This window comes from Schistocerca serialis, chromosome 1, assembly GCF_023864345.2.
Source record: "Schistocerca serialis cubense isolate TAMUIC-IGC-003099 chromosome 1, iqSchSeri2.2, whole genome shotgun sequence".
Lineage (NCBI taxonomy): Eukaryota > Metazoa > Arthropoda > Insecta > Orthoptera > Acrididae > Schistocerca > Schistocerca serialis.
The window spans coordinates 308,518,809-308,533,324 of NC_064638.1; the positions used below are offsets into that span (position 1 = coordinate 308,518,809).

The following is a 14,516-nucleotide window of genomic DNA, read 5'->3' on the forward strand; positions in this document are numbered from 1 at the left end:
CTGAAGACGACACGTCTCCATTCGTCTCTCCATTCACGCCTGTCGCGACACCACTGGAGGCGGGCTGCACGATGTTGGGGCGTGAGCGGAAGACGGCCTAACGGTGTGCGGGAACGTAGCCCAGATTCATGGAGACGGTTGCGAATGGTCCTCGCCGATACCCCAGGAGCAACAGTGTCCCTAATTTGCTGGGAAGTGGCGGTGCGGTCCCCTACGGCACTGCGTAGGATCCTACGGTCTTGGCGTGCATCCGTGCGTCGCTGCGGTCCGGTCCCAGGTCGACGGGCACGTGCACCTTCCGCCGACCACTGGCGACAACATCGATGTACTGTAGAGACCTCACGCCCCACGTGTTGAGCAATTCGGCGGTACGTCCACCCGGCCTCCCGCATGCCCACTATACGCCCTCGCTCAAAGTCCGTCAACTACACATACGGTTCACGTCCACGCTGTCGCGGCATGCTACCAGTGTTAAAGACTGCGATGCAGCTCCGTATGCCACGGCAAACTGGCTGACACTGACGGCGGCGGTGCACAAATGCTGCGCAGCTAGCGCCATTCGACGGCCAACACCGCGGTTCCTGGTGTGTCCGCTGTGCCGTGCGTGTGATCATTGCTTGTACAGCCCTCTCGCAGTGTCCGGAGCAAGTATGGTGGGTCTGACACACCGGTGTCAATGTGTTCTTTTTTCCATTTCCAGGAGTGTATAACGGTGATATAGCCCGATCAAACAGAGGAAATATCTCTAATGTTATCGTCTACAAAAATAAAACAAATTATGTATAAAATAATTGGTTGGTAATACAAACAGAAATACAGCATAAATAGAGCAATGAAAGTTGAAATAGGAAAGTGATTTACTACATTATAATATGTAACAATCAACATTATTGTTGAACAGAAATATGTAAGGATTTTGAACAAAGTATGTTAGTGTGAAATGAGGTGACTGTCATCCAAGCAAGCTAAATTGTATGATAAATATTTTTTTAAAGTGAAAATGCACAAGGAAGAGCTAAGCTCTCACGATTTTTTTTAAAAAAGATAGTGTATATAAGAAATGATGAGTCAAGGCATATCTTATAAAGATATCAGGAGACACACTCTATATGATAACTGTCAAGTTTACCTTGCAAAACCAAATATTCATTAATTAAAAAAGGACTGAAACCTGCAACTGCAGCCTCTGGCAGCTAAAACCACACTGTGATCAACACCAGCAGTGCATGGTGGGAGTGGCAACTGGTTGAGGCTAAGGAGGAGGCTGGGGCAGCGACAGTAAGAGATAGCAGGGTATGGGTGGGGGACAGTGAAGTGCTGCTGGGGAGTGTGCAAGGATGGGGTGAAGATTGTAAAGGTGCAGTCGGGAGGTTAGACGGAGAGCAGGGTACAGATGGGGAAGGGGTGGGGGGTAGCACAAAAGGAGAGAAGTAAAAAGACTGGGCGCACTGGTGGAATGAGGGCTGTGTAGTGCTGTAATAGGAACAGGGAAGAGGCTGGATAGGTGAAAAAAATAACTAATGAAGGTTGAGGCCAGAAGGGTTACGGGAATGTAGAATATATTGCAGGGACAGTTCCCACCTGCACAATTCAGAAAGGCTGGTGTTGGTCGGAAGGATTCACTTGTTCCCTGGCCACAGCTTGCTGGCAGCCATTCATGCATACAGGCAGCTTGTTGGTTGTCATGCCCATATAGAATGCAGCACAGTGGTTGCAGCTTAGCTTGTAGATTACATGACTGGTTTCACAGGTAGCCCTGCCTTTGATGGGATAGGTGATGTTTGTGACCGGACTCTACTAGGTGAAGGTGGGATGATGTATGGAACAGGTTTTTCATCTCGATCTATTACAGGGATATGAGCCATCAGGTAAGGGGTTGGAAACAGGGATTGTGTAGCATGGACAAGTATATTGCGCAGGTTTGGTGGACGATGGAAAACCACTGTGGGAGGGGTGGAAAGGATAGTGGGCAGCACATTTCTTATTTCACGACATGACGAGAGGTTCTTAAAACATTGGCAGAGAATGTAATTTAGTTGCTCCAGTTCCAAGTGGTACTGAGTTACTAGGAAAATGCTCCTCTGTGGCTGGACAGTGACACTTTGGGAGATTGTGGGAGACTGGAAAGATAAGGCACAAGGAAATCTATTTTTGTACAAGGTTAGGAGGATAATTACGGTCTCTGAAGACTCCAGAGAGACCCTAAGTATCTTTCAAGAGGAACCATTTGTCACTGCAGATGTAACAACCACAGGAACTCTGGAGAGTCAGAGGAGGAAATGGTTGGTACCTTTTATATAGGAGGGTAACTTCCGGGTAATAGGCTGAAGGTGTTGCTCTACGAGAGCCGAGGTTCTCTTAGTGGGGGCAAAGTAACCAGCCACAATGGGGCATCCTGGGTGGTTGGCTTTATGGACTTTAAGGAGCACATAGAAGGTAGGAGTGTGGGGAGTGGTAGGGGTGAGCAGAGAGATGGACTCTGGAGAGAGGTTCTGGGATGGCCCTAAGGATTTGAGGAAAGACTGGAGATTCTGCTGGATTTCTGGAATAGGGTCGCTGTGGCGAGGTTTATAGGTGGACGTATCTGACAGCTGGCAGAGTCCTTCTACCAGGTAATCCTTGGGGTTCAAAATGACAGAGGTGGCGCCTTTGTCCACAGGCAGAATCATAAGGTCGGGATCAGTTTTTAGATTGTGGACAGTGGTTCATTCTGAGGATGTAAGGTTATTTTGCATGTTGAGGGATTTGCTGAATGATGTTGAGGCAAGGTTCTAGGTTAGGAAATTCTGGAAAGATAGCCGGGGGTGATGCATCCCCACTGCCTCATACCCTCGTACAAAAACAAATCTCCCGTGCTTTATCTTTTGGCATAGTCCATATCAATCCAGGCAGGCTTGGAAAATATCTTACCTTCATTGTCTCAGATGTTATTGAATTTAGCATATGGTAAAATGAAGAAATAAGTTTTTTTTTTTTTTTTTTTCAAAAATAACAATCCATAAAATTATGCTTTTTTTCTGTTGATTAGTACCATATAGTTCTACATTCCCTGAAAAGAAGAGCTTCCACTTTTAGGTTGAACAGGTTTTATAAACAACTGAAATTTTTGGCATACATAAAACCTGTTTTATTACCACATTATCACACAACGGGCTCATAAAAATCAAAACCTATCCTTATTTAAAATAATTTTAGTTTTGAAAGATGAGTAAGAGACTCATTTTTCAAGCATTTTAAATGGTTCCAAAATGTATGTGAAGGTCCAAAGACTTAAAGGTTTCAGTTGTGTGCACTCTGTTTTGTATTGAAATTAAAAATGTGTTCCAGTACTTCAGTATCTTCCTTTGATACAGAGTGTTGCCTTCCTGTTGAACCAATAGGAACTGGAGATTTTTAGGTGGGACTGCAAGCCAATTTCAATCACGGAGATTGGCTCTTGATGGCAGATGCTGTATGTAGAGGTGTCAGTCAGCTGGCATAGACCTTCACTAACATACACCTTTCTGTCAAGTACCACAGCAGTAGATCCTTTGTGTGCTGGGAGGATAATGTGGAGTCATCAGCTTTTCGGGAATGTAGAGTCTGGAGTTCTGCAGAGGACAGATTAGGGTCATGTTGTAGGGACATGAGGAAGGATTGTGAAGCAATGCTGGATGTGAGGAATTCTTGTAAAGCTTGTAATGGATGACTTTGCGGTAATGGTGGAGAATCAAGTTGTGTTTGTGGTGAGAACTCTTCAAGGCAGGGTTCAATGTCAGGTTTGTTGTTGGAAAGGTTTTGGGATTGGGTTGCAAAGTGATATTTCCAGTTGACATTATAAGGAAAGTAGGTCCTTCACAAAAGCAGCAGGATTAAATGCAGGTTTAGGGTTGAATGTGGGTCCTTTGGATAATACAAATAATTCAGAAGGGCACAGTGCTTTAGATGACAGGTTGAGATCACTGTACTGTTGTTACTGGTTCTTGTGATTATGAGTTACTATTGGTCTGGGAGATAGTGGTGAAGGCTGTGGTATGTAAGGAGATTGGCCAAGCTCAGTTTGTAGAAGAGGAGTGACGGAGGTGCAGAGGGACAGAAAGGGAGGTTGAGGTAGTTTAGGAGAAGGTGGGATAGCTTCTTAAGGTCAAGTCTGGCATGTTGCTGCAGTCTGAAGTTGACCTGGCAGGTGATATCATCCAAGGAAACATGAGGGGCAGATAACTGCAGGATTTTGTAGGAGAGAAATCTGGTGGAGTGTAAATGGATAATGAGGCATATAGGTCACAAATTAGTTGGGTAAGTCCAAGTGACTGCTGTTTTTGAAACTGTAAAAGAGCCTATTGTAGACTAGTATTATATCCAGAAACAGGGACTTTCAATGTTAGACCTTCGGAGCACACCACTTGTTGCTCAGTATCATCCGGATCTTGAATGTATTAATCAGCTACTTTGACAAGGCCATGACTTCCTAAAATCATGCCCTGAAATGAGATCTATTCTGTCTGAAATTTTGCCCACCACACCTAGAATAGCTTTTCATCACCCTTCCAATCTCTGCAATATCCTTGTCAGACCCTACGCTCCTTCTGCACCCCTCTCCCTACTCTATGGCTTCTACCCCTGAAACCATCCCTGCTGCATTACTTGCCCTACACATCCTCCTACCACCAGCTATTCCAGCCCTGTAACTGGCAAAACATATACTATCAAAATGACATACCAGCTGTCATGTAAGCACTGTTTGGCCTTTTATATCGGCATGACTAACGCTCAATTATCAGTCAGGACGAATGGAGATAGGCAGAGGGTGCATGCTGGCAACATGCAATATGCTGTTGCAGAGCATGCTCCACAATGTGACAGTCATGACCTTGGTGCCTGTTTCACCACAAGTGCCATCTGGATTCTCCCCCAGACACCAATTTCTCAGAACTCTGCAGGTGGGAAATAGCATTACAACATGTCCTTGATTCTCGCCACTCACCTAGCCTTAATTTATGTTAATTCATTGTGTCTCAGAGTTTCTTCCTGTAACTACTCCTTTCTTCACTCCATTTTAGTTTTCTACATCTTTGATTTTCTGACCTATCTAATTTTTGCCGTCCCCCGTCCCACCTCTGTCACATACAATGCACTTAGCTTTTCACTCTTATTAACTCATGCATCATGTTTTAGTAGTAATCTTTAAGCTCTCAGGCTTTCAAATCTCATCAAGTGCAGTCTCCAACAATCAATTTTTCCTTCTCATCCCATCTGGTAAGTCTCCTTGTTCCTTGCTCTTGTTCCTTGCTCTCTCCAGCAATTTAACTTAGCATACCTCTTCATTATTTAACTAGCATTTCCGGAAAGTAGCGTAAAGTTTAAGTTGTTGTTTCAGAAACTTTGCACTTTTGTTTTTGTTTACACACAGTTGCATATAGGCCAAATTTGTGTAACCATATTTTCGTGTTTATCTGTAATTTAACTGACTTATTCTTAATAAACTATTACGTTTATCATGAGTGAAAAGTGCTTGACTTGCCGTAGAATTGTTAGGTCGGGGCTTTGGTGTGATGGGTGCTGTACTTTTTTCCATGTGGGTGACTGTAGTGGCATGGAAATAGGGGAAGTAAAAGAGACTCATCAGTGGTTTTGTAGGATTTGTAGTAGAGATAGGAATATACTAGAACAGGAGGGGAAAATTGCCGCCCTTCAGGCTGAGTTAGACAAGGCCAGGGGAGATCTTGACAGGTTAAGGAGGGAGAAGGGTAAAGAGAGGTGGGAAGTGGCAACAGGCAACAGGAGGAACAGGCCTAGAACTTTGTCTGACAGCTTTATGGTGAATGTGGAAAATAGATTTGACCTGTTGCTTCAGTTAGAAGCTGGTGAGCCTCAAGCAGTTGCAGGTGTAGACAGGGCACAACAAACTTTCAGCAGTAAATTGAAAAGTAAGAATGTAGGGAAATCAGTAAAGAGAAAGAAAGTGTTGTTGTTAGGTAGTTCCCATGGAAGAGGTGTTGGCCAACTTTTGCAGGATGAACTAGGATCAGAATACCAGATCACCAATTTTTTTAAACCTAGTGCTGGTCTGGAGCAGGTGACAGAGGATTTAGGATCACTTTGCAAAGATTTCACTAAGGAAGATGGTTGGTTGGTTGTTTTGGGGAAGGAGACCAGACAGCAAGGTCATCGGTCTCATCGGATTAGGGAAGGACGGGGAAGGAAGTCGGCCGTGCCCTTTGAAAGGAACCATCCTGGCATTTGCCTGGAGCGATTTAGGGAAATCACGGAAAACCTAAATCAGGATGGCCGGACGCGAGATTGAACCGTCGTCCTCCCGAAACTAAGGAAGACACCGTAGTTATAGTGGGTGGGGCAGGTAACAGTATTGACAGAGATCCTGGGTACAGTATAGAGTGTGACCTGGCGAAGATTGCATCAGCATCGAAGCATACTAGTGTTGAGTTTGTATCTGTTCTTGGGTGCCATGACCGACCTCATTTGAACTCTTCTGTCAAGAGAATTAATTTGGAGCTGGAACGGCTGCTCATGTCGGGTGCAGGGTCACACATTGGTGTGGTTCATGTTGATTCTCTCAGTAGGTGGGATTATACTAGGCATGGCCTTCACCTCAACAGGAAAGGGAAGGGTAAATTGGCTAGGGAAATAGCAGGAAAGTTAAAGGGGGGAGGCACTGTCATGAGTGGTAAAATACCAGTGGTTATAGGATTCAGAAAAGACCCTTTTTTAGGGTAGGGAGGACAGAAAGAAGGCAAATTTTAAGAGAGGTTAGAACTGAGACAAACCTTCAGTTTGAGAAAGAAATCAAAAAACATAATTCCAGCTTATTACATCAGCATAAACAGCCATTGGTTAAGAATTTTCAACTGTCAGCAGATATATTAACTCCACCAAATTTTAACTCAGTCAATGTGAAATGTCAGCTATCTTTATTGCATCAAAATATTCGAGGACTGAGAAATAAAATTAATGAATTAACTATCTGCATAGATGAATTAAAGTCTTCAAACCCAGCTGACATAATCTGCCTCTCTGAACATCATGTGACCACTGGTATAGAACTTTTAAGTGTTACAGGGTTTAGGTTAGCCTCTCACTTTTGTAGATCAGAAATGGAGAAAGGAGGAGTTGCCACATTCATCAGGAACTGTCATAAATTTAAGAACATAGGCATTCATAAATTTTGCCTAGAACAGCATATGGAAGCATGTGCAACAGAATTAGAATTTCACAAAAAATTCTTCATAATATTAAGTGTATATCGAGCACCTGTAGGTAACTTTAATCTGTTTGTCAACCACCTTGAAGCTGTACTGGCCCATTTAACAACCAAAAACAAAGAAATAGTGGTTGCTGGTGATTTCAATGTAGATTTCCTTAAAGACTCTCCCAATAAGAACTTATTTGAGTTAGTAACACTATCGTTCAACTTAATTCCCACTGTAAAGTTCCCCATTAGGATAGCCACTTGCTCACAAACAGCCATTGATAATATCTTTATAGAAAAGTCCAATGAACAAAATTATATTACAAAACCAATAGTCAATGGCCCTTCAGATCATGACATGCAGTTCCTTCTGTTAAATGTTAATACTGAACAGGATATAAAATCTGAGCTCAAGAGGGTAATCAGTAAGCCAAAAATTGATTATTTTAGGACACTCCTCAGAGACATTCACTGGACTGATGTTTACAGTGCTCATGGCATGAATGAAAAATATAACATTTTTGCTAATAAAGGGCTTACCTTATTCGAACACTGCTTTCCCCCAAAACTTACCAAGGTTAGAGCAAAGTCTACAAAGAAGCCATGGATTACTCGAGGAATAGGGGTATCTTGTAAAACAAAAAGAAAACTGTATCTGTCAATCTGAAACATTTCCAATGTTGATGCTATAGCACATTATAAGAAATACTGCAAAATATTAAAGACTGTAATACGGATGTCAATGCAAATATATTACAAGGAAAAGATAGTCATATCAGATAACAAAATAAAGACAATATGGGATATAGTGAAGGAGGAGACTGGTAGAACCAGACATGAAGAGGAACAAATAGCATTAAGAGTAAATGATACATTGGCGACAGATGTGTATAGTGTTGCAGAACTTTTTAACAAACATTTTATAACTGTTACTGAAAAGATGGGGTTGTCAGGTTCGGTAGATGCTGCTATGGATTACCTTAGACCAGACATTTCAAGTAACTTCCATAATATGAATTTGACCCTCACTACCCCAACAGAAATAATGTCCATCATAAAATCTTTAAAATCAAAAACATCTAGTGGGTATGATGAAATATCAACAAAGTTAATTAAAGAATGTGATTCTGAGCTAAGTAACATATTAAGCTATCTGTGTAACCAGTCGTTTATCAGTGGAATATTTCCTGAGTGGCTGAAATATGCTGAAGTTAAGCCACTGTTTAAGAAGGGAGATAAAGAAATAGCATCAAATTTCCGTCCAATTTCACTGTTGCCAGCATTCTCAAAAATTTTAGAAAAAGTAATGTACTGTCGTCTTTATAACCATCTTATCTCAAATAACATACTGTCGAAGTCACAGTTTGGATTTCTAAAAGGTTCTGATATTGAGAAGACTATCTACACTTACAGTGAAAATGTGCTTAATTCATTAGACAAAGAATTGCAGGCAACTGATATATTTTGTGATCTGTCAAAGGCATTTGACTGTGTAAATCACAATATCCTTTTAAGTAAACTAGAATATTATAGTATAAGAGGAAATGCTGCAAAATGGTTCAAATCTTATATCTCTGGCAGGAAACAAAGGCTGTTATTAGGAAAGAGACATGTATCAAGCTATCAGGCATCATCCAACTGGGAACTAATTACATGTGGGGTCCCACAAGGTTCCATTTTGGGGCCCTTACTTTTTCTTGTGTATATCAATGACCTTTCATCAGTAACATTACCAGATGCCAAGTTTGTTTTGTTTGCCAATGATACAAACATTGCAATAAATAGCAAATCAAGTGTAGTCTTAGAAAGATCAGCCAATAAAATATTTGTGGACATTAATCACTGGTTCCTAGCCAATTCTTTGTCACTAAACTTTGAAAAAACACACTACATGCAGTTCAGAACTTGTAAGGGGTGTCCCAAGAGTATATGTCTAACATACGATGACAAGAAGATAGAAGAAGTGGACAGTGTTAATTCTTGGGATTAATAAATAAATTCAACTGGGAGGAGCACACCACAGAACTGCTGAAGTGTCTTAACAAATCTCTGTTTGCAATGCGAATTTTGTCAGACACAGGGGATATAAAAATGAAAAAGCTGGCATGCTTACTTTCATTCCATAATGTCATATGGGATTATTTTTGGGGATAATTCATCAAGCCAAGCTAAAGTTTTCCGGGCACAAAAACGTGCAGTAAGAGTTATATGTGGTGTGAACTCAAGAACATCCTGCAGAAGCCTGTTTAGGGAACTAGGGATACTAACTATTGCTTCCTAATATATTTATTCCTTAATGAAATTTGTCATTAAAAATATATCACTTTTTCAAACCAACAGCTCAATTCATGGAATCAATACTAGAAATAAGAATAATCTTCACAAGGATTTAAAGTCACTTAGTCTTGTACAAAAAGGTGTGCATTATTCAGAAATACACATTTTCAATAACTTGGCAGCAGCCATAAAAAGCTTAACAACCAATGAAATTCAGTTTAAGAGAAGCCTAAAGGATTTATTGGTGGCCAACTCCTTCTACTCCATTGATGAATTTCTTAGTAAAACCAACTGATTTGTATATAAGTACAACATAACTTCTGCACAATTTCAGTGCAGTAATGTGTTCATTGAAAATTTGTGTGTGTGTGTGTGTGTGTGTGTGTGTGTGTGTGTGTGTAAGTATAGTCTAACTTCTGCACCATTTCAGTGCAGTAATGTGTTCATTGTAAATAAGTATTACAGTAGTTGTATTACATGTTTATTACCTTATAAATAAATAAAAACTTTTTTATTTTAAATTCAGTGCATTAGTATTTGTAAAATGACTCTTAGTGTTCATTAAAAAATGACGATCATTCCACTTGGGACCTGTGGAATGGTACATTAGCTTACTTGTTTTAGTTGTAAATATTTGTCGTGTATTGTTGTTTTTCTGACATGTTCCACATCCTGGAGGACCTCCTCACTACGGATCAATTGGAATGAAAGTAAATCTAATCTAATCTAATCCCCAACCTGAGGTTCCAGGTGATTTTCTGAATCGTACACCTTTCCCTAAATCTCTCCAGTCTTTTCCTTCACCTCTCTTTCTTCCCCTTCAACTCTTCTGCCAGAAGAAGGAGCCACTGGCTCCAAAACCTTGCAAAAGTTTTTCAGAAAAAAAATGTGTTGCATTACTTATTGAACATCCTCATATATATTGGTTTAAAAATTAATGAAAAGGAAACATGATTAATTCTCAAGTATCTGCTGTACAATTAAAAGGAATGATTTATCATATGGTACTCATATTTGATGTAGATAGCTTGGAAAATAGAAACATGGTTGGTCATTTTTAAGGAGCAGCTTGTGAGAGGATACAGAATTTGGCTGAATTAAATTTGGGAATCGTCTCATAAGCAATGGACCTGCGAAAATTTCTGTAGCCTCTTCACATATAAATGAGTTGTGTACAACAAATTTTATTATAACTTCAATAATAATTAAATGACACAAAAGTAGTCCATAATATTGTTATTTATAAGTAGATAATATCCTAGATACACTGCCAGAAAAAAAAATGCAACACCCTCAAGGACAAGGTCACATTATTCAAAAGTGGGGTGCCAGGTAGTTCATCGTTGTTGAAGTATATGATAAGAAATTTAGAACAAATGAAACACACGCAACAGTAAGGGACCCCAAACAGTCACAGCAGTACACAGTGTGCCCCTCTCTCGATGTGCATCTGTTCAGTGTGGATGTCTACAGCTTGGTATACAGGTGTGGGAATGTTCCACACACCGTTGTTGAAAGTAGCAATACACGATCTATATAATTACACCCAATGTGTGCAGCAATCTGTTGATATGTGCATCCGGCATCCTGCAGGCCCATAATGCAACCCCATTCAAAGGGCTGAAGCCGTTCAGCTACTGTACAAACAGGATGTCTCTACTCACATTAATAAAAGTTCATCGATATTCAGAAACAGAAGAATTATTTTATTCAATGAAATTCAGAAGATAAGGGAACACTAAATCACTATTAATATGTATTTAATTAATGAAAAGGTTGAAATGCAAAGCTGCAGCAATCAAAGAAAACAAGACTTGGATCAATATTATGCAGTTAATGGTTTTCAAAATTCAGGAGGGAGAAGTGACATACTGAAAACTAAATACTCATCATTTTAATTTCAAATCTGATGCTCAGAATTGCCTTTCAATCATTATTATCATTAAAATTTTAATTATCATCTATGTTCCATAACTTCTCATATGAAACGTCCATTGTCCTTCACTGATTGTTGTTTGTCAAGTACTCTGCAATTCAACACTTGGCAATACTTTTCTAATTCTCCTTTATCTGCTACATTTTCAATGAAACAGCCATTAGTTCTGAAAATACAAGAGTCTTGTTTGCTTTTAATTCTTTACTTGCAGAATGAATATTCATTCTTCAGTGAAGTGAGCACTGATTTTACAATTTCTGGCACATTGAAACTGCATATCTGACCAGGACTTGCACCTGGGACAATTGCCTTTCATAGGCAAGTGTTCTCCCAACGGAGCTAACCAAGCACAATTCTTGACAAAAGCTATCAGGATGAGTAGTGTGTCAACTTGGATATCTCAGTCAGTAGTGTACTTGTCTGCTTATGACAAAGATCTCATATCTGAGTCCCAAACCAGCAAACAGTTTTGATCTGCCAGGAAGTTTCAAATCAGTGTCCACTCTGCTGCTGACTAAAAAGTCATTCTGTAAGAAAAGAACCGAAAACAAACAATGACTCTTGTATTTTCAGAGCTACTGATTGTTACTACTTACAGCAAAAATAATGAAAATGCATCATGAGTCGTGCTGGATATCTTAGTCAGTATACCGTTTGCCAGCAATAGGCAAAGGTCCCAGGTTAATCTCAGTCCAGCACACAGTTTTAATCTCCCAGGAAGTTCCAATTCTTTTCTTTTTAGCAGTTTAAATATAATCTGTTTTTATGAATAGTCAATTAATATTTACTATGTACCTTTTAAAATCAATACAGCTGGATATTTGAGAAGTGAACAATTTTTTCATATCATTTACATCCATAATTCAATATCTATTTATACTTTTCAGACCCAGTGTTTCCTCATGCAGCATATCTTATGAAATAATTTTCATCCACAGAAAATACTTAACACTGTTATACAAATCTGTAGTATCACTCAAAATATACAAAATTTTTATTGTTTTGAAATGATGTGTTCAATTACTTACTGTTGATTAGAGAGAGAAAGTAGTCTTCCCACACTAAAACCTTAAGTGTACGAATTCCAGCTAAAGCTTCTGCCAGTAACTGCACCCGCCTGTCCTTGCTGGCCATAAGACGCGAGCTAAGTACTCCTATTTTGTTAGCTAGCAGTTTGTTGACAGGAATCAAAAGCACAGTTACTGCCACACCAGCAAGAAATGATAACCCAAGCTGAATGTACAACAAGTACAAAGTAACAGCCACCTGCACAATAACATGTCACTGAGAAGTGTGTCAATTTGCTGCATATCATTTATAAAACAACAAAATTTTCAAAACTATCGGTACTACAAAATTTACTTAATTATAATTAATCTATGTGAGTGAAAGTGGTGATTTGTCAAGTTCTGAAGTACATTCAACACTCTTAATATGAAGATCCAAAAGATGATCGTCATACTTTAAAGGTAATGTCTAAATGTTACTCGGCTTTTGATGAGATAGTGTTACTCATACAACACAAATAGGAGGAGGAGGAGGAGATTAGTGTTTAATGTCCCATCGACAACGAGGTCATTAGAGACGGAGCACAAGCTCGGGTGAGGGAAGGATGGGGAAGGAAATCAGCCGTGCCCTTTCAAAGGAACCATCCCGGTATTTGCCTGAAGCGATTTAGGGAAATCACGGAAAACCTAAATCAGGATGGCCAGAGACGGGATTGAACCGTCGTCCTCCCGAATGCGAGTCCAGTGTGCTAACCACTGCGCCACCTCGCTCAGTACAACACAAATAAATGAGACACATACATGGACTATGGACAACGGATGTTGAAACACTGAAGTAAACTCATAAACATTCATCTCATCCAAAAGAAGCTATTGGATGGTATTAAAATAAATGAAACAATAATTAGAAACAACTCTCTCTCTCTCTCTCTCTCTCTCTCTCTCTCTCTCTCTCTCTCTGTGTGTGTGTGTGTGTGTGTGTGTGTGTGTGTGTGTGTGTCATTATTATTATTAACTTCAACAATGTTTCTCTGATCTTGCTTACAAGACTGTTAGTTCATTATCTTGTGGAATTTGTACTTTCCTTGGATTGAGGTAGGCTCTTATCACTCACTCATGAACAACTGAATTAGAGGTAGCTGCTGAGTTACAGAGTGTTCCTGTTAGTATAATAAATGGAATAGTTCACATTCATAGGAGTAGGATGTCAGATCTCACACTGTCCTTTGGTATGATAATCAAGTGAAGGATGGATAGGACAACATCATCACATTAAATAATGGTCAGAACACAGCTGCCTGACACATGGAACATACTATCTTAATGGTCATGCAGGATTAAAATTTCAAATGTCTTTTTGTCAAGGATGTACTACAAGTACACCAATTCTGGGAGAAAACCATTGTCAGCAGAGTTACTGCCATGGGTTAATGTGCTTCAATTACGGTAATTGGCATCTACTACTATTGATCATGACAATGACTAGACAGAATGCAGAATGCAATACAGGAAATCACTCACCATTGCAACAGTGGATGACAATGACAGTGACGACGACGACAACGACCACCACCACCAACAACAACAATAACAACAACAACAACAAATGAACATACTTATCAGAGCCATCTCCTCACAGCGGATTACAAAAGCCATAACCCCACATCGCAGAGGACTGAAAATAACAAAGGCACAGGAACATTGCCAATGCATGCTGAAAGAATGGAAGAAGAATATGTGGATTAATGAGCAGTACTACACCAAGATACAAGCTACTGGCATTATACAAGTACACAGAAAACACATGAAGAGTTGCATCCTGCTTTTCAACAAGGAACTGTTCATGCAAGTGGTGGAGGTATTCTCATGTGATGTATATTTGCATAGGTTGAAAAAAAAGCACTACATTTGCTATCATCCAATGACTCAACAAAGCTTGTATTGTCTTCCAGTTACCTGACTTCAGATCAACACAGTAAGTATGGGATGCCATAAAGCAAGACGTGCAAGCCTTGGACTTTACTCCCAACAGTCTCCATGTGCTGTGGATGACAGCTGAGTGGTAGTGCATTACAATGATAACCAAATACTTTCTGTATCTTGTAAAGTG

General features: G+C 40.0%; 1 protein-coding gene across 4 annotated transcripts in view; it reads right to left on the bottom strand.

Annotated features, from left to right (window-relative positions):
- Positions 1 to 14,516, bottom strand: part of LOC126469267 (ATP-binding cassette sub-family C member 10) — a 392,679-nt gene that overhangs the window by 242,307 nt on the left and 135,856 nt on the right. For all 4 annotated transcript variants that reach the window (XM_050096621.1, XM_050096622.1, XM_050096619.1 and 1 more), the window contains one exon: positions 12,428 to 12,665. In XM_050096621.1, the coding sequence (XP_049952578.1) occupies positions 12,428 to 12,665 (238 nt within the window). The remainder of the gene's footprint in view (positions 1 to 12,427; positions 12,666 to 14,516) is intronic.